The 20,558-nt window shown below is 38.9% G+C and overlaps 1 protein-coding gene across 4 annotated transcripts in view; it reads left to right on the top strand.

The window, feature by feature from the left end:
- The window catches only part of ANKRD28 (ankyrin repeat domain 28), a 190,269-nt gene that overhangs the window by 164,870 nt on the left and 4,841 nt on the right, over positions 1 to 20,558 (top strand). For 3 of the 4 annotated variants that reach the window (XM_014603153.3, XM_019497785.2, XM_014603152.3), the window contains exons 15-27: positions 1,716 to 1,827; positions 3,987 to 4,013; positions 5,147 to 5,221; positions 7,133 to 7,334; positions 8,441 to 8,528; positions 9,001 to 9,118; positions 9,765 to 9,984; positions 14,296 to 14,383; positions 14,473 to 14,556; positions 15,371 to 15,516; positions 15,730 to 15,812; positions 15,972 to 16,054; positions 18,864 to 18,955. In XM_014603153.3, coding sequence (XP_014458639.1) covers positions 1,716 to 1,827; positions 3,987 to 4,013; positions 5,147 to 5,221; positions 7,133 to 7,334; positions 8,441 to 8,528; positions 9,001 to 9,118; positions 9,765 to 9,984; positions 14,296 to 14,383; positions 14,473 to 14,556; positions 15,371 to 15,516; positions 15,730 to 15,812; positions 15,972 to 16,054; positions 18,864 to 18,955 — 1,418 coding nt within the window. The remainder of the gene's footprint in view (positions 1 to 1,715; positions 1,828 to 3,986; positions 4,014 to 5,146; positions 5,222 to 7,132; positions 7,335 to 8,440; positions 8,529 to 9,000; positions 9,119 to 9,764; positions 9,985 to 14,295; positions 14,384 to 14,472; positions 14,557 to 15,370; positions 15,517 to 15,729; positions 15,813 to 15,971; positions 16,055 to 18,863; positions 18,956 to 20,558) is intronic. The other variant, XM_019497784.2, reaches the window with a different exon arrangement.

A 20,558-nucleotide genomic window follows, 5' to 3' on the forward strand; every position in this document is an offset into this window, starting at 1 on the left:
CATGTTGAAAAGGATATTTCCACCCTATTTAAACATATCTCCCACAACATTCTGATTAATAAGCAAGGGAAATACAGACTAGATCAGGGGTTTTCAACTTTTTTTTTAACAAGTGTACTCCTTCTGATGGTGGCGGATGAGGGGATGCTCACATGCAGGGGCGGGGGGGTGCTCGCACATAGTGGGGGGGGGGGGGGGGGGTTGCATACTATTGCCACCCCGCCCTGCTTTCCCATGGCCAGTTGCACATGTGGTTCTGTGGACTGCTGACAGGCCTCGCACCTGGCCAACCGTGTGCCTCCTATCTGTCAGCAGCCCATGGAGCCACACTCACTGCCCCCGCCCCCCCAGCCCTGTCTCTGGGAGGCAGCAGTGCGGGGTGGTGGGTGGCGGCAGCAGCCACTCTGTACAAGCTTCCCTGCTCCACATCCACCTGCAGAGGGGCACTGCTGCCCTGCCCACCCTCTCGTACCCCCTGTTACCTTTTCCAAGTACCCCTAGGGGTATGCATACCCCTGACTGACAACCCCTGGACTAGATAAATACAGACTAGCACTGTAAAGTGGATACATAACTGGTTGGATCATTCTCAGCAAGTACTCATCAATGGCTCAACGTCTGGCTGGGAGGAGATATTAACTGATATTTCCCAGGGGCCTGTTCTGGGTCAAGTATTGTATAATATCTTCATTATTTGGACAGTGGGATTGACTGTATGCTTAGCACATTCGCTGATGACACCAAGTTGGGTGAAGTTGCAGCTACTCCAGAGGGTAGGGCTAGGATCCTGAATCTCCTAGATAGACTGGAGAATTTTTCCATAATCTATCAAATGAGATTCAGCAAGGATAAATACAAAGTCCTATACTTGCAATGAAATAATTGCATACAGAAATACAGACTGGAGAATGAGTGGCTAGACTGTAGGGAAAGACCTGGATGTTACAGTAGTTTAAGTTGAGTATGAGCCAACAGTGTGCTCTTGTTACAAAAAAAATCCCAGTGGCATACTGGGTTATATCTACCAGAGTATCACTTGCAATTCAAGAGAAGCAATTCTTCTGCTCTATTCAGCACTGGTGAGGCCTCCTCTGGAGTGTGCAAAGGATGTGGACAGTTTGGAAAGAGTCTGGTGCAGAGCAAAAAACAAATATTAGATGCCTCAGAAACATAGCACACAAGGAAAGGTTGAAGGAATTAGGGGTAAGGGGCTAAATCAGCCTTTCTTATTTGCACTTCTCTCATATTTCTAAATCAGAAACATCATAATAGGCCATATTATATTTAAATGTGTAAAGAGATTATTTTACTCTTAGCATAGTCACAAAATATGAAGGGGAAACAACATAGTAGGTTACAGAAAAGATTTGTGAACAAGAATATTCGATTTTATATTAGCTAAAATCAAAATTTACTTGGAGGGCACATTTACACATCAAGTTAAAAGGGATCTTTCTCCCAAGATATATTACATACATGTAAAACCACCCAAACAGAAATCATCCTCATATTTTCTGGTATGGCCATTGCCATACAGATCGCTGAACCAAGTAGATCACTAGTCTGATTAAATGTAGTATGGTAATTTTGTAGATTCTGTGTTTCATATAATAAAATTGGACTCCTGTTTTATTTTCAAGGCAAGGATTGGTGTACCAGTTACTGAAAAAGTAGAATTTTAATATTATGAATATTTAATTTGCCACTTTACATAGGTGCCTGGAATACTTATTAAGAAACGATGCAAATCCAGGGATTCGAGACAAACAAGGATATAATGCAGTTCATTATTCTGCTGCTTATGGTCATCGTTTATGTCTTGAATTGGTAAGAAAATATTATGGAATTAAAGTTACCAGCCACTGTTGAAGAGGAAGATGATGCAGTGGTTAGGATGCTAACTGAGATCTTAAGACTTAGGTTTGATACCCTCGTCTGGCAAGATCTTCCACATATCTTGGACAACTTGGGTTGAGATGTACAAATGTGTTTAGCAGCTGGACTCCCATTTGAGTGCCTGACGCCCAGTGAACTCAATAGGACTTAGGTGCTTTAATACCTTTGTGTATTTGGCCTTTAGTTTCTCTGGCCACGGAGAGTCATGGATTTGGAGTGCTCTGAAATCTGGAGGGATTCAAATTTTGCACACTTCAGCACTGTGCAAATGTCCAGCATGCAGGGCGACTTCAAAAGAGCTGCAAAGGCATGCAGCAGCACTGCTTTTCAGACCTCACTGTTTGTATCACTGTCTGTCCGTGGTCTCTGCACCTCAGTACCCCCCTGGAGCTCTGCATAGAAGTTTCCATACTTGCCTATAAAATGCAGAGCTACAAAGTTTCTGTTGAAACAGGAATATTTTTGTGGCAGATCCACCGTTTTTGTAACACTGCAAACCACCTGAATGTGTCAACACTCACTTTTTGTAGCACTTTGGGCTGCTTAGATGTAATCCCCCCCCCCCTCCACACACACACACAAAAGAAACAGCTCTTTACTTTAAATTCCATGTGCCCCCACGCCAAATTCAGCACATACACAGCAGAGGCATTGTGTTAGTTTGACCCAGCTCTCCCAACATCTGTATAGATCAGGTGCTTTAGCAGGGCTTTTTTGGTGCTTTTATCTAATAGCTGATTGAATCCGCTTCAGATAAAAGTGCCAAAAAGCCCCACTGAAGTACCTAATCTATACAGTAGGGCTGTGTGAAACAGTAGTGTTCCGCTTTGACTTCTGTTTCGACGGAACAGTGTTTCGTTTCGAGTTTTGTTTAGTTTCAAAAGCACTGTTCTGTTCCGTCAAAACAGTTTTGCTGTTTCAACACTGTTTCAACATTTCACCCATATGCTATAATGAGGAAGCACAAAACAGCCTATAACGCTGTCATTTCTTGCCTGATTCTGATGAAACTTTAAGGGATGGTAGCCTGTTCTGAGGGCATGAAGCCTGCCAAGTTTCAAGGAGATCAGTGCAGGGGTTTCTAGGAAATTGCACCTTGGGCTGCTGACAAGTAGGAGCTGGGCAGCAGGAGCGGCGTCCTGTGATCCAGCAGATCAGGGGCCTGCACCCCTGAGAGGAGTCCAGCAGAGCCCCTGCAGCTCTCCCAGGGGTGCAGGCAGGCCCCCAACCTGCCTGTCAGATGACAGGTCCCTGCTCCTGCTGCCTAGGACTGAACCTGGCTGGGGGAAGCTCCTCCCACCACCGGGTTCATTTCCCTGCCCTTCGTAGTGCTGTGGAACTCGGCTTGGCTGGAGGAGGCACTTCCCTCAGCCCAGCTGAGTTCTCCAGCACTGCAAGTGGCGGGGAACTGAGCCTGGTGGCTGGAGGCACTTCCCCCAGCCAGGCTCAGTTCCTAGCGGCTCGCAGCCCATGGAACTCAGCCTGGTGGAGGGAGGCGCTGGCTCTGCCCGCCTTCCGCCACTGGGCTGAGCTCCATGGGGCTGGCGGAGCAGATCAGAGCACAGCCCAGCGGTGAGAGGCGGGAAGAGCCAGGGCTGCGCTCCCCGCTGGGCTGAGCCACATGGGGCTGCAGAACTGCTCAGACCACAGCCCTGGTTCTCCCCTACCTCTTATCACCCAGCTGCTGCTTTGAAACATTTCAGCTGGCCTCGTTTCATTTTGAGGCTGTTTTGAAGCCCTTTTGTTTCATTTCGATTTGGTTGTTTTGAGCTCGAAACGAGTCAAAACAGCATCAAAATGAAACAGCTGGTGAAGCTTTGCACACTCCTACTACACAGATGCTGCAGAACTGGGTTGAACCTAATGGGTTGCTTCTTTTGGTAAAGCACTTCTTAAAATTTGTTTCCATGTCTGTCAGCAGCCATAATAGCTTTTATAGCATTACAAAAGCCATGTGTATCTAAAGCCTGAGTATGCTATTTGACATTTTGATTTTCTCTTTAATGTTTACAGTACTTTTCTGAAGAATTGCCTATGTTTTCTCAAATTTATTTAAGTCTGTTGAACTGCTTAAATGTTTTTAATTGCAGATTGCAAGTGAAACGCCTTTAGATGTTGTAAGTGTGTGTATTCTTTTTATCCTTAAAGTTGTACGTATCAAAATAGGGGCATTCTGTTGTGGAATGCTATTGTTTATCTGTGTTGAAGTGCTATGTTTTATATTTGCAATTCAGAAAAAAAATTAAAACATAAAATATCTCGTTAGAAGCCTGGGTTGGATTTAAACCAGTCATAATACCTTATTTATTAATAGAATGATCATGCTAATTACAACTTCTCTTCAAATAGTGGAATCCAATGTTTGAAATGCATCTTTTTTTAAAGAAAAAGTCGGGGGGCGGAGGGAGTGGAGGATAGCCACATATATTTCCAAAGATTTTGGATTCTCCTGTACAGGAGACACTCGCCATTCATGGGGGATACGTTCCAGAGCTCCCCATGAATGGCAAAATCTGCAAATACTGATGGGGCTTCCCCTCAGACCCCTGTCGCCCACTCCTTCCCTCCCCCACATTGTTTGCGGGGCTCCCCTGTAGCACCTGGGGACTGACCCCTTCCCCCCCAAGTGCTGCTGCGGCTGCCACAGGGGGAGAAGATGCCACCGCCGCTGCCTCCCTCCATGTCCCCAGCTCTGCCCTCCCCCGTGAATATTTGAATCCGCGAAACTGGAGTTCGCGAATAGCAAGGGTTTCCTGTATTTAATTTAGATTAATGTGTCAAAGAGCTTTGAATTATCTAGCATAATTATCTTGTATCACTATTTCACCATTTCCTTCCTTTTTTTCTTCCCCCTTCCTTCCTTGCTGTTGGAGGAATTTATGCTTTTGACTTTTCATTTCTTCCCTCCATCCCATCTACCCTAACTGCTTGGCTCTTGCATTTTCAGTTTCTCTCATCTTGCTTGCCCAGTTTCTTTTTGATAAATTCACTATTCAGAAAATTAAACAGCCTATAGTTGGGGGGATGTATGTAAAATTCAAAGCTTTTAGAAGACAGGAATAATAATTTAATATATAATTCATGGAGAAAATATATTGCCATATCATATGTGTAGACTTTTGACCATTTTAATCTCTAAATGGTTAGGGATATCCTGTCTTATACAGTTTTGTTTTGTTTCATTTTTTTTTAATATGTTATATATAGGCCTTATTTTTTTCCATTTAATCTCTATTTGTATTTCTACTAGCTAATGGAAACATCAGGTACTGATATGCTGAATGATTCGGACAACAGAGCACCAATTAGTCCTTTGCATTTAGCTGTAAGTATTTGATTCTCTAAATGTTGACTATTTGGTCTATTTTGATTATTTTATATATGAAGGCAACATTGTACTGAGCATTAAGACTGTTTTGATTCATTTCAATGATCTCTTTACAGAAGAACAACAATAGCTTACAACTACTGATACACACAGTCTCTCTTCTGTGAATTACACAAGATAACATTTGCATCTTAGTTGTAAATGCACTGTTTACTTAAAAAAAACCCATCAACTGTTCAATAAAAGAGATTAAAAGTAGCTTAAAGTACTAAGTCCCTCACCAACTGCTAGCATTTTACAGCCACTTATTTTAAAAGATGTTATGAAAGACCCACACAAAGGAAACAAATGACATATGGAAGTCACTAAAAGTCACCATACAAAAGTGTAATTAAATGCAAAATAAGCAAGCTGAATAAATAATGTTTACTTTCACCTCTCCACTGTACTTGTACTAAGAGATTAAAAAGTATTTTTCCCAAATATTTCTAAAGTGCTAATATATTGGTTGTATTAGCATATAGTACCAAACTGAAAGGTGAGGTTAAAATATGCAATAGGAAAAAAAAGTTACAGATTAGGCGTTGTGTATATGAGCAGTGACTGAAGCACTCACTCAAGGGGCTGAAGCACTCTTCCTTAAAGTTCTTTTTTTAAATTATGAAGAGGATCATTGTTTTTGTAGCTCTGGCATGGGATTTGACACCTTTTATGCTGATACATTCTACAGTATATTGTTCCAAAATGTACGCCTGATTGCTGCTTGCGTATTCTCATCTGCTTTTACATTGTTCCCCATATGCCAAGTTCAGCCACCTGCTCTGTATTGAATTATTTATTCATTTTATATGGAATTTCCTGCAACTCCAGTTGTAGTTTATATGAAAAAGGAGAAAAGTGTCATACCTTTCTATAAGTTGAATGCTTATCTTTTAAAAAAAACAACAATCTCCTTTTATATTAATTTTACTTTTACTTTTTTTGTACAATCACTAAACCAGATCCTGCCATAAACTCAAGCTGCCCAGCCCGCCAGCCCTACATGGCAGGGTTGGGAGCATACTCTGTCAAATCAAAAGTTCTGTAGCTATTGTGGAAAAGATTAAATGCCAGGGCTATGTTTAAAATTATACCTTAGTTCTTGCACTAAGTGACTTTGTTATTATGGTACATAAATTCTGGAAAAGCTTTATAAAGGATAAAAATTGCTCTGCTAATGGTTTCATTAAAGTTAATACATTGCCCTTTATTAAAATGCATTTTACCTTGGTTTTTTACCACTCTATTATGTTTCCCTAGTATTTTTTATAAGGTTGCTGCCAGCTTTAGTTTAAACAGAGGGGTTTTGACCAATTGCTTCATGTACTGTTCCCTGAAGCTTTAAAAAACAAAAACAAATCCTTTTTATATTTTTAAAATAAGAGGGTTCTTGTTTACACCTGTTGCCTTTGTTGAGTCTTATGCTCAGTAATAGTAAAACTCATCTCTTTTCTGGTTGCTTAGCGCCCATCTGTCTCTAGCCTCAACCATTTTGGCTTTAGTACTACTCTTCCTGGTAAATGCCCACAGTGCTTTCAACAGATGCAGATTAAGAGCCAGCAGCTACAGTAGTTCCTGCAAGCGATACAACTGATAATAAACCAGATCCCCCCCAAATGCACAGTATACAATCTGGCAAAATGAGGCATAATTTTCTGTTTTAGTTGCTGCCTTTTTTTTTTTCTTTTTAAGAAGGGCACAGGTTGTTCTGTTGAAATTATTTTTGAAACTGATAAATCTAAAATGGCGAAATTTACATGAAGTAACAGATACTCTTAAATTCATGGTTTCCTTTCTGAAATACATGGGACTGTAGTGCAAACATACTGACATAATGGCATGAAAACTAAATTTTTAATATTTTCTTAGGCTTATCATGGTCACCATCAAGCATTAGAAGTGCTTGTGCAGTCATTATTGGATCTTGATGTGAGGAACAATAATGGAAGAACACCACTGGATCTTGCAGCGTTCAAGGGCCACGTTGAATGTGTGGATGTACTCATTAATCAGGGAGCATCAATCTTAGTGAAGGATTATGTTGTAAAGAGAACCCCAATACATGCTGCAGGTATGTTTTGCTGAGTATTCATTTAGCAAAACAGTTTTGGGACTGGATTCTAGGAAAGTGTGGTAGCCATTTAATGGATATATTTGTTCGCTTCCCTTGATGGCAGGCCAACTATGGTGTCCTGTACGTGTGACAGGATTGTGGCCCTGCCTACATCCTTTCAGGGCCCAATTTGTGGCCACCCAAATTAGATTTACATACCAGCAGTTTATAGTTCTGTAATGTTGCATTGCATGTACCCTTCCAAATCTGAGTGGAACCCAAAAGTGTTTTACTTTCTAAACTGATCCAAAGGACTCTGGTAGTTTTGCGAAAAGGGAGAGGGGAGGACTGCAGTTTGTTTGGTTTTTTGTTTTTTTTTCATGGATTACAGTGACTGACCTCTTTACTGAGGAAAAAATAAGTTGTAACTCTATTTCCTGTTTCATTCCTGCGGTTAGTTTCCACAGATATACCTTTCTGAAGTATTTCTAATATTCACTACTTTTGTCTTTTTGCAAATGTTATATTTTTGGAAAAATTGTTATAGCAGTAATGGTTTTATGAAAAGAATGTCCTGTTGAAAAGAGCATTCCCTAAAAAACACATTGTCTTGAGTTCCATAAGATTTATAGCCAACTCTTTGTTTGGCCTTGAATGCTCTGCTTCTTTTAATTTTCTCCCTCTTTTTAGTTTTCTGTAGCACTGCTAGCAACTTGGTTTGCAGAGTTACTGCAGAGCCACATGAGTTACTACTCAGGAGCTGAGTGGAGTAGGAATATGCCAAAATATTTTCAGCCCAGGAAGCCTACTATATTTCTCAAGAGATGCTTTTAAATAATCTCCCCTCTAGTTACCTTTCTTCTCGCCTCTTGGCTTACCTTTCCTACTTATTGTCCATGTGTTCCCCTCTCCACTTGTTGGTGTGATCTCATTTCCCACCACTTTATAATTGCATGTATAATATACCTAGTATTGAAATCTGCATGTGTTGGTCAAAGCAGATGCTGGTTCATCATAGTGAACGTGTACTCACAATGGGCTCTAGTAGAAACTGATTCATCTTCCACTGCACTAAATATAATTTCATACTCAAGGATACCTAACATGATGTTCATATTTTACAGCTACAAATGGCCATTCAGAATGCTTGCGATTGTTGATAGGAAATGCAGAACCACAGAATGCAGTCGACATTCAAGATGGAAATGGCCAGTAAGTTTTAAAAGTCTATATTCTGATCATACAAAATATTGCATCCTATAATCCGAAGAACAATTTTTATTTTAATTAGTGATGATTTTTTTTACAGAGATATCATATCATAATTAGGATAAATATACTTTAATGTACAGTTAGTTATACATTTAATAGACTTTTGATAATGGAATATAAGATAACCAAGAGGAGACAACTGAAGACTTCTCTGTTCACCAAACGAAGTGTGGTCTAATGGCAAAATTAGGAATTCTATATTGTACTCTTGGAAATGAATTTACTTTTCTGTATCTTTAAAGCAAATATCAGGGCTGCTCATGTGAATAAAGTACAAAAGACTATGAATCAGTTGTAAAAGAGGTTTTTCTAAGAGAACAAAAGTTTGTTTTCAGAGTGTTTAAATATTTTAGCGGATCACAGACTATTAAAGTGTAACTTACATGGCAACTTCTTTTTCTCTGCTGTTCAGGACTCCTTTGATGTTGTCTGTTCTCAATGGGCACACAGACTGCGTTTATTCTTTGCTTAACAAAGGAGCAAATGTAGATGCCAAAGATAAATGGGGAAGGACAGCATTACACAGAGGGGTAAGAAAATGTTTTCCTTCGGTTCTTTTCAATAATGCTTTAAACACAGATTGAGAACTTTGGCAGCTTGTATCACTTCTGCAATTCTGATTTTTTTTTTTTTTTTTTCTTCAATTGACTTCAGTATTTTCTTTCACATAGTTGGTCTTCTCTTTACTATTTTTTAATGTCTACTTTTTACCTTTTTGCAATTTACCCTGTATTTTAACATTTTTTTCCTGAGTGCGGAAACACACGAGCTAGAAAAACATAACATGTATTTTTTCCTATTGGGAAAATAGGAGGAGGGAGAGAAATAATATATCTGTATTGTTTTCTGTTTTACATGCCAAATGTTTTAAAGACCCTTCCAGATGAGACCATTAAGTCGGTCATGGAGATTACTGATTGCATTTTAAGTCCATTGAATAAGAAATGTATGTAACCTATTATTAAGCTAATAAGGATAGTTGACTGGGGTTTCTGTTGTTTTGTTGGGTTTTTTTGTTTTTCCTTTAATGTTGCTCGTTTGCTGAAGCAAGAACAATTGGGCTTTTTTTGCAGTTGCTACCTTAAATATTAAGACAGTAAAAACCATTTTATTTCCATGTTTTGAACTATACGTGCAAGTTGTAAACACACTCACATTTGTTTCTTTCCCTGCCAGGCAGTGACTGGCCATGAGGAATGTGTGGAAGCGCTGCTTCAACATGGTGCTAAGTCCTTATTACGAGACTGCAGGGGGCGAACACCTATACACTTGTCAGCTGCATGTGGTCATATTGGTGTTTTAGGAGCTCTTTTGCAGTCAGCAACATCTGTGGATACAGTACCTGCAATAGCAGACAATCATGGATATACGTCACTGCACTGGGCTTGTTATAATGGTAAGTAGAAAGGAGCAAGGAGGAGGATCTGGAGAAGAAAATACTTAACATCCTGAAGTTTTTTGTCCCCAGGACTCTTCCCAGATTCAGGTTGAGTTTGGAGCTTAGTTTGGAAATAATATAAAACTTTCCACATTTAAAAAAAAAAAAAAAAAAAAAAAAAAGGTTATTCTCAGATGTTTATGTGCATCTGGTATCTAAAAAAATAACTTTAAAAAATTTAGAAACAACTTGCAAGTGAGGTTTTTCTGATTTGGAATCTTTCTACATAAGACACAACATATGGGTATATTCATCATGCACAAAACGGAATACTGAGTTTCAGGTTTTCAAGTGCTGGCATGTAAACTGTTTTGCTAAAATATATTCATAGGCAACTTACATACATGTGCATGATTTGTATGTAATAGCTCAAATTTTGACGTGTTTGTCTGTTAATATTTGTACAAACATATTCATCTCTAGGTTATCTAAATGTGACAGTGCTAAATCTTCCTGATTGGAAAGTCCTCTTTAGTTTGTGCATTAGTCACCAAACATGCACTGTTCTGTTGACATAATTATTTGAGTCTTCTCTGTTTCTAAGCATAATGAATAGATTGTCCAGCCAATGTTTAGTAACTAGGATTTGGTCCAGTTCTGTTGACATAAGTGATGTCTATTGACGTCAGTGTTTGCTGCTGAGTTAAGTAGGAGCACAATCAAGCTTTTAGTTGAAATAAATAAAAAGGTTTTGCATATTATCTCTTTTTAGAGTTTAGGAGTTACCATATTTGTTTCACATAGACTGCCTTTTCCTTTTTTGTGTTTATAGTATATTATTTTAAAACACAGTAATGCTGCAACATTAAATGGAAATTAAATAGTTAAATAATCAAAATAATTCCAGGTTAAAACATTTTGCGGGGTTTTTTTTACTTGCCTTATAAGCATCCCATCAAACCACATAGGCAGAAAAGTTGAGGAAAACATATTTTTGCCTTTCCTTTGCTTGCATCTTTCCTTGCACCATGTTGTCTGAATGAAATAAAAAAAATGGCTGATCTTCATAGTTTCATAGTTGGTAGGGTCGGAAGGGACCTAAGCAGATCATCTAGTTCGACCCCCTGCCATGGGCAGGAAAGGATGCTGGGGTCAAATGACCCTGGCTAGATGATTATCTAGCCTCCTTTTGAAGACCCCCATGGTAGGGGCAAGCGCCATTTCCCTTGGAAATTGGTTCCAGCTCCTAGCTGCCCTGACTGTGAAGTAGTGCCTCCTGATATCTAGCCTGAATCTACTCTCGGTCAACTTATGGCTGTTGTTCTTTGTTACCCTGGTAGTGCTTGGGGGAACAGGGACTGTCCCATTGCCTGCTGGTCCCCCTTGGCAAGTTTATAGCAGCCACCAGTTCCCCTCTCAGCCTTCTTTTGTGGAGGCTGAACAGGTTCAGGTCCCTTAGCCTCTCCTCATAGGGCCTGCCCTGCTGCCCCCTAATCATGCAAGTGGCCCTCCTCTGGACCTTCTCAATGCTGTCCACATGACTCCTGAAGTGTGGCACCCAGAACTGGATGCAGTACTCCAACCATGGCCTGACCAGTGTCGCATAGAAAGGGAGGATCACCTCCTTGGACTGCCCGTGATGAATCTACAGATGGATGACAAGGTGCAGTTAGCCTTCCTGACCGCGTCCCCACATTGGCGGCCCATGTTCATCTTGGAATCAATAGTGATTCCAAGATCCTTCTCTGCTTCTGTGCTGACAAGAAGGGAGTTCCCTAGCCTGCAGGTATGCTGCTGTTTCATATGTCTTCATTCCAGAACCATGTAGTCTTTATGTTCATAACAAACTGCTGTGAGATGAGTGTATATGTAATTGTAGTAATATGGACCTACTTACTTGAAAAAGTAGAACTTGTTCATCTCGTCCTGTGTAGGTTCCCATGTGTTCTATTAATTTAATTTTAAAAGGTCAAAATAACTGATATTGAGTTAAATGGAGAACTACTTTCTTGTTATGATATGCTTTTAGCTTTACATCTGTGCATACTTCGCTCTACTTGTTGCAGCCTTATATTTTGGTAAGTGTTATTTTGTGTGGCCTGTGTCAAGAATTATTGTATAAATGTAGAAAAATCTGCCTTATAAACTTCAGTTTCTTTAATGTCAATATTGCAGAGATGGTATAAACCTGTTCAGTATTGAGGAAGAACAGGTTTGGTAGGATTACCAGCTCTGTTGTATTCATCAAGCTGTTCAACTAACAGGAAGCTAATAAAGTTTCCCTGGTGCATTTTTGCAAGGATTGGGCTTAAAATTTTATTGAAGACGACAGTGTATCCATAGGCACTGACTTTTATTTTTGCCGGGGGGGGCGGCGGCGGCTAAGACGATGGACATGTGGAAAGTTTTACGCATTTCAGGTGACAGCCCTCTTCCCGACGAAGACAGGGCCCTTGGGCCCCTGTGTACTCAGCATCTCTTATTGTATCTATACTATTCTTTTGGAGAGAATTCATAATCCATAAAGAAGAAAGTTACAGTAGTAATAGAAATAAATGCATGGACTGAGTGAAGATAAACTCTGATATTCCATGGAAGGGTACTCAAGCCTAAAATGCTTTTTGGCTTAGTTCAAATTGCAGGTTTACCACAGTTTCTTGATTTATGCAGTCAGTCAGCAAGACCCCCTTTACACATTTTTCTGCAGTTACTGGGTTAATTGCACAATAAATTTAGACTGGCTACATGTGCAAATTAACTATGGCACCTCAAAAAGTTCAAACCAGCTATAAAGTTACTGCTCGAAAATGTGTAATAACTTTATTGCCTGTTTCTATCCAGCCTCAATTGGAATGTGTAGGCAGTTCCCAGTGGCTGGGAGACTGCAGCTGCTGCAATTTCCCACTACATGGGGTGCAGTCAGAACTAAGTCCCACAGCTGCAGGGACTTCATAATCCCACATTTGCAGATGGGACAGAGTCCTGAAGCTGAGGGGACTGTCAGCTCCAGCAGCACCATGGCTGCCAGGACCCAGAGTCCACACCTTGGAGGCTCTGGGTCCCAGCAGCTGTTGGGCGCTGCTGTGATCTCCCAGCCATGGGCGAGTGCATGGAGTGCTCCCTTGGCTTGGAGATTACAACAGCTGCAGTCATCCAGCCACAGGTGCATGGGGCATCCCTGTGCTGAGAGCCTTGTCAGCAAAGGGTCTCCTAGGTGCTGGAGCTTGCTTTATGACAGCAGTAGGCATGATGGGATCTAATGCATGATCCTACAATTGCAGCGGTGTGTGGCATGGCAGGTGACATCATTGTGTGGATAGCACATTAGATCCTATCATGCCTTTACCTGCATATGTAGAGCATGTCCAGTTTACATGTTGCATGCAGTAAGCCAATAAAACATGGTTACTTGTGACCATAACAAAGGTTGTATTTAGCTTTTAAGAATAGGATTCATAATTGAGTACAAATTGAACATAGCTTTATCCACGAATTTTGATTTTTTTGTTTTGTTTTGATTTTGGGTTGGATTACATATATCTAATGCCTGGCGCATAGCAATATAACACTGAGCAATGACACTGTGAGCAACTTCAAAGCTAGTTTATATATCATATCTTTTCACATATGTTACACGCCCTTCCCACAAAAAACAGTTGCTGGAAATTGCAGTGGATTTATATGTGAGAAGATGAGAACCATTCAACTGTTTCCAGCAAAAGTGTAAATAAAAACTACACACAGCTCACAGGAAGCAGAACAATGAGCAAGCTCTGCTCCCTAGCTGCTTGTACTCAGCTACTTCCTATAAGGAAATATTTTTTTCTTTATTCTGCCTTTCAAAAGCAAGATGCGTATCTTATTCTGAGGCATATTGTATGCAAGAAAATATGGCATTTATAAATAAGAACTTTCTAATAGGTGATAGAATAACTTGACAATTAATGGTTTCATATATCATGGAAATGTGATTCCAAATATCCTTCTGTAACTGGAAGAAAATTCTGAAAATATGTTTATCTTTGTCTCTGATTAAAGAGACTGTCTGTCTGTAAACTCTGATTAATAACAAATAGATGAAAATTGCAGTTGCACTTGAGTGGGAGGGGTTGTAGGAGAAATAGTGCTTCTGCCTTCCAAATCCTGAAAATACGGCATACCTTTCTTCATTCCAACGTGCAGCCAAATCCAACATTGTTCAAGATTGGGGTTTTTTTTTGCTTTCAAACAAGTGTTTCATTTAATTTGCCTCACCTTTATTATTACCATAAACTTCAAATGGTGTTTTTCTTATTTTGTTTTTAATATCTGACTTTTAAACTCATTTAGGTCATGACAGCTGTGTAGAGCTTCTTTTAGAACAAGAAATTTTCCAGAAAATGGAAGGGAATTCTTTCAGTCCATTGCATTGTGCTGTGTAAGCAAGATTACTCTTACCAGATTTTATTACAATATTGAACTAAAGCTATAATGTTCAGTAACTAATAGCCTGTCTAATTTTTATAGGATAAATGACAATGAAGGTGCTGCAGAAATGTTAATTGACACTCTTGGTGCTGGCATTGTAAATTCAACAGATTCTAAAGGGAGGTAAGTCTTATAACTACACTTAAGAAATATAATGGGCAGTATATTTGCTATGATTTTTTCAATTTGTCACAGCCTACTTGATTTTTAAACCATAGTATGTGTTTTAAGTTCTCCATTAGAAGCTCTTTTCTACTCCGTACTATTAAAGAGTAATTGGTTATTTTTAAAAACCATGTGCAGTAGAACCTAGGTCATTAGTTCCTGGGTACAAATTTGCAGCCAGATGCTGAATTTATAATAATAATGAGCTGCTTGATATGACTTCCTTCACAGGGCGTCTCTTCTCTGATCTGCTGGACACATCTGTAGTTGCTCACAGCTGATCGGAGAAGTCACACCCTTTGAAATAAAAGCTCCAGCAAGCATCTTGAAATACCCACTGCTGCATAAAAGAAGGTTTCTAAAGTATCCAGGACTATGCAGAGCCACAGCAAAGTGTAAGAAAGCTAGTCCTGCAAAGAAGTATCTCAGTCCTACTGTACTGAGTAAGATTTGAATAAGCTTTTTATTGTGTGGGGAAAGTGAGCATTTTTGTTATTGGATAGGGTAACACAATTCATTGTCCATTTTTATTTTTCTAGATTGTCCATGTGCTAAATAAACTCTTTGAATTTATTGCCAGTGACTGTAAATGCTTTTTTTAGGCTTATTAAACATTGAAAAAATTATAACAGTTTTACTTATAATAGCCACAATGAATGTGGGTGCCCTGACTGCCTACCCAGATGTAATTGCAGAATTAGTCTGTTTCTACTTGTAAACAATATATTTTTGTTTTTGGACCTTAAGCCAATGTCCTTTTGATTCCTTTTAGAACACCCCTTCATGCAGCAGCTTTCACAGATCATGTGGAGTGTTTACAGCTTCTCCTTAGCCACAATGCTCAAGTAAACGCTGTAGATTCTTCTGGGAAGACACCTTTAATGATGGCTGCAGAAAATGGGCAAACCAATACAGTTGGTAAAGAAAAAGTTCTGTTCTAGTTTTACTCTTGATATTAATGTTACATTGTTCCTGTAAAACTACCATGCATTATGTAGTTAGCCATTTTTGTTTTTTAATTAAAAGTTTATTTATTTAGGTTTTCACTTTTTTTTTTTTAAAGAGATTTAAATCAATAATAACTTTAGAATGCACTTAACTTTTTCATTAATGCAAACTTCCTTCCTTCAGAGGTGCTGGTTAGCAGTGCGAAGGCTGATCTGACCTTGCAAGATGGTAGTAAAAACACTGCACTTCATTTGGCTTGCAGCAAGGTGTGTATACATTTTGAGCCTCAATTGGTGTTTTGTTGTTAATGAAAACTATGTCCAAATATTGTCTTGCTTGTAAAACTCCACAGACTACTGTAAAAAGATATATACAGAATAATTGTCTAAGGATGATATGTTATGACACGTCTGCTGTATGTTTAGGGTCATGAAACTAGTGCCTTGTTAATACTGGAGAAGATTACAGATAGAAACCTCATCAACGCCACCAATGCAGCCTTGCAAACGTATGTATGGCCACTGAAAAATATTTCACAGTTCAGCTTTTTCAAAATGTTTTTGCTCTTACTAAGACTTTACTTTTCATGAGGAAAATGCATTTTTTTAGAATGAGTGTTCTCAATTTATTTGAAAAACATGTAATAGAAGATTATAATATATAAGATGCTTTTCATTCCAGCTGTATTTAAAGAAATAGACTCATATATATGAGTATTCTGGTTTCCATATGAGTTAGAGAAAGAGATTCCAGAATAACCTTATGCTTCCAACTCAAGGATTCTGTTTTTAATTCTGTATAGGCATTTTTTTCTGGTTTAAAAAGAAAGTTATGAAATACTAATTTTGCATCCTGGCTATGTCCATGTGTGCGCTTTATATATGTTATAGTACAGTATATTATAGTGTATATAATACACATAACAAGGAGTTGGCTTCTGGCTCATCTCATGTTATTCTCAGTGGTCAAGCAACAGCAGAGAGAGGTTTGGGGCAGAAGGGCATCCCAAAGGTGTGGAAGCACCCCAGGAGTATCTCTTAAAGGCATACCCAGGCAACATTTGGGATCAGGGTGTGTCACAATGGTAAAAAGAAGTAAATTGTTGAAACTGAACAAGTAATTTAGATTTGTTGTTCCGCTTAAAGCAATGTGACTAGCATGTTAGGTACTTCCTAAAGATTCTTTCTTAAACGAACACAAAAGCTATTTTGTCAGCCTAGCTATCGGGGAAATTGGTAATGTAAGCAGCATTTCATTCCTCAGTTCTCAGTACGTCCCGTAGTTCCGTGAAGAAGGGGTTTTAATAAAAATGGCTTCTGCATTTTTTCCAAAATCAGTCAGCCTGTGATCTTGGTGGTACAGGACAAAACTGCTTTAAATTGCTTTAACAGTGTCTTTGAAATCAGAAGAAAAGATTGACATTAGTGGCACTGCTGAATTGACAGAATTTAGCTGTTCTGTCTTGCGTTTCTGCATCCCTGTTGAACTATCACATGCCCCTTTGTTGCCCCAAGGATTTTCTCATAGTTCCACCTTCTGCCCATTGGAGGTTGCTTTGACTCCAGAATTAGATAGCTAAGGTGCCTCTTATCCGCTAGCCTTAGATGTTAGGCAGCATGCTACAAGCAGCAGCGGAAAGGAGCTTTTTGATGAGGGGGAGCTGGTTGCCTCAATACAAGGGAAGCAGAAGTGGTTGGGGAGAAAAAAGACCATTGAGGGCCAGGCCAGAGGATAGGGACAAAAGTGGCAATATAGGCTGCTGCAGGCTCTTCTGGTTCTTCCCTAACAACTTGGCTTCTCTACATCTTACTTCAAAGCCCATGGTGCATCGGGGGGCAGGGAGCTGATGACTCTTATCACATTCAGCAGCACAAAACTTTATTAATTGAGCTGTTTAAAAATGTTTTATTGGCATAGAATTTATAAGTTGCATTTAGTTTTTAGATACCTTGCATCATAAACTGTATCAGTGCTGTCAGCTGTAGGCCCAAATTCTAAATATTTTTTTTTTTTGGTGAGATTTCAGCTTATCTGTGCTATGCAGAGTTACTCTACTTTTTAAATTTTAGTATTTTCAGCTGATGCCAATGGCTAGTTTATCTTTTGTCTTTTTCTTTCCCAGTTCTCCTGCTTCTTCCCTTCCCTCCATCACCTTATTCCTATTTTTTTTTTCAATACCATCTACTTTGGAGAAAAAAGCAAGCATAGAGGTCAGTTAATTTGAGGGTCCTTACAAATTCTCATGACTGAAAATCAATATGAAACTGAAGAATACTACATAGTTAACTTGGTATTCTGTGAATCCTCTTGCTTAATTTCTTTTTTTTTTTTAAATGAAAACCTATCTTCTTTTGCTAAGTCAATGATTCTGAGCCAGAGGTGTCTTGAGATCCTTTCAAGGATGCCAAGCAACCTTAGCACTCTTTGGGTTTATCTTGTGAATCATGTTTGTACACCTAATTTTCAAATAGGAGTCAATAGTATTAAAACCATTCTGACCCGTTGTGGTCTTTTAGGTTTTTGCAACAGAAGATTGCTCTATTTTTCTGCGGTCAAAGAGTAAAAACTCTCTCAAAACATTTTCTGAAGGGTGCCTTGAGTCTAAAAAGGTTAAAACTGCTGCCTTAGGCAATTGATGAATTGTGACACCTCTCTTTTGACTGGTTTTTGAAGATTTTGCTGTTATATGTTATGAGATAAAGCTGACAACTTGGTTTGATGGATTGTGGTGCTTTGAAAGTATAAAGTTATATTTAGTAGATCATATTTGGTAGGTAACTAATATGTTGTACTGCATTTTTCTTTGGGTCTCTTCATTCCTTGTAAACTGAGGAAATGATTCTATCTACAGAGACAGATAGTTTCTAAAGGTCAAACTGTCTAAAAGAGAGGCATCACATTTCAACTACACTATATACAAATAGAACATGACTACCATCCTGCTGGTCCTTGTATTCTTGTAAAAGGTTATTGTCAATGACAGGCCGTATTTCCCAGTTATATCACTATCTAAACTTCAGATTTCAGTGAAGGATTACATATAGCTGATGTATTAGTTCTAAAACTAGGAGAATTGTTGCTGCCTGCTCATTTAGGATGATATTCTTTTTAATTTTTTTGGATGTAGTATGGCACGCTTGATGTAGGTAGTAATTTCCTCCATTACAAAGAAATATGTCATAAGACAGAACAAATATGATTACATAATTTCCTGGGGGGGGGGGGGGTTCATTTTAAATTGTTACTTAAACTATAGGTTCCTAAAATATTATAATTTGTTTTTGGCTTATGTCTTGGTTTGCTTGTCTTCTCCACAGACCTCTGCATGTTGCTGCCCGAAATGGATTGACAGTTGTAGTTCAAGAACTCTTAGGGAAGGGAGCAAGTGTCCTTGCTGTAGATGAAAATGGTAAGAATAAATTCACCTTGTTTTCCAGTAAGGAACTGTTGTTTTATGCTTGAACTGCTTGGAAAAGGCAGCATTTCATTAATTTTATATTGCTTGCACCATAGGCTCCTTCCCTCAAATAAGGGCTGTGTTGATATGGCTCTTGTTAGCAAGGCAGGAACAGTGGAAGGGGTGGATGGATTTCAAACAGTAAAGCAAGTTTTCAAACAAATTACTGATTTGAAATAGCAGTTTGGCAGATTTAGTTTTAGCAGTACTAGAAAAGATCAAAAGAGCACACCAGAGTGAGCTTGTTCAATAGTTGAGTTAATGGATATGCAGTTGACTGAAGTTTCCGAGCAGTAAATAGGAATCAGTTTCCGATTCTCAGATCTCACGTTTCTGACTTGGTAGGAGTTTTGTAGAAAACAGAATCAAGAAAATCATCACAACATGAAAAATCATACTCCTGGTAGGTTATTTTTGGAGCACTTCACATGTTACACCTGTTCAGGGCCTGAGATTGCTTCAAGTCTTCATTAATCTTTTTCAAGAGAGAGGTAAAGTGAATTAAGCTGTGTAGAAGCTACAGGAGGCTTTTTATCCTTCCATTAAGAGTTGCCATGTCAAGAAGTTGACACTCGTGTGTGAAAAGGTTCTTGTTTCAGTAGCACATATTTGTACAAATAAAAAGTTGGTTTGCACTAATATCTGATGCTTTGCTTTCTATCTGTCTTCCTATCTAGCATTTAGTGCCCACCACTGTAGTATCCAAATGAATTCATAGGAAAGAGAGATTGCCTGTTTTCCCTATTGAATTACAGTAATAAACCAGAAGAATATTAAGAGAGGTAGATGCTTTGTTTTGATAGATTTCTGGCAGCTGAGATGCAAGTGATTTGGACTAATTTGAGATGGTAATACTTTATCCAATAAAGCTGCTATAATATCTTCAGTTGACCAAATCATACTGAATGAAGGAATCCTTTCATATCCTAGTACTCAAAACTTGATCATGCTGGCTTAACTCCTGAGAGGACAGACACTTCAGAGACCTGATATTTCAAACAAAACTGACTACTGTGATAAGAGAGCAAGCCTTATTTTAAGTTTTATACATTAAAACCAGGATACAGGAACCGTGTCTTCCTCAGTATGTGCTGTACGGTACCAAGCATACCATCAGCACTTCAACAAGATGGGGGGAGTGGGGCTGATGTCCCCTGAAATGCACACTTTTTTTCTTTTCGTACAATAAACTAAATGAATCTATTGGATAATTCACACCTGGTTCAATTTACCATTGTTCTGATTTCCTGACAACACCCCTTCCCCACCCCTTAATTAATTCCTGATAGTTGGTCACTATTTGTATTCACGTTGGAGTGGCAAATTAAATGATTAACTGGAAAGTGGTTTTCTTGTAAATAAAGATTTGCAAAATAAAGTCAATCTACTTATGTTAATCTCTCCAAGGATTCATATAAAAACTACTTAATTATTTTGAGATGTGTCTGGATTACCAGCATATTTCTTAACCTCATTTTTCAGAAATTTTACTTTCTATGAATAAGGAAAAAGTAAATCAATTGATCTTTACTCTTATGTTTCAGTTTATAAAGGG

Source organism: Alligator mississippiensis, chromosome 5, assembly GCF_030867095.1.
Source record: "Alligator mississippiensis isolate rAllMis1 chromosome 5, rAllMis1, whole genome shotgun sequence".
Taxonomy (NCBI): domain Eukaryota; kingdom Metazoa; phylum Chordata; order Crocodylia; family Alligatoridae; genus Alligator; species Alligator mississippiensis.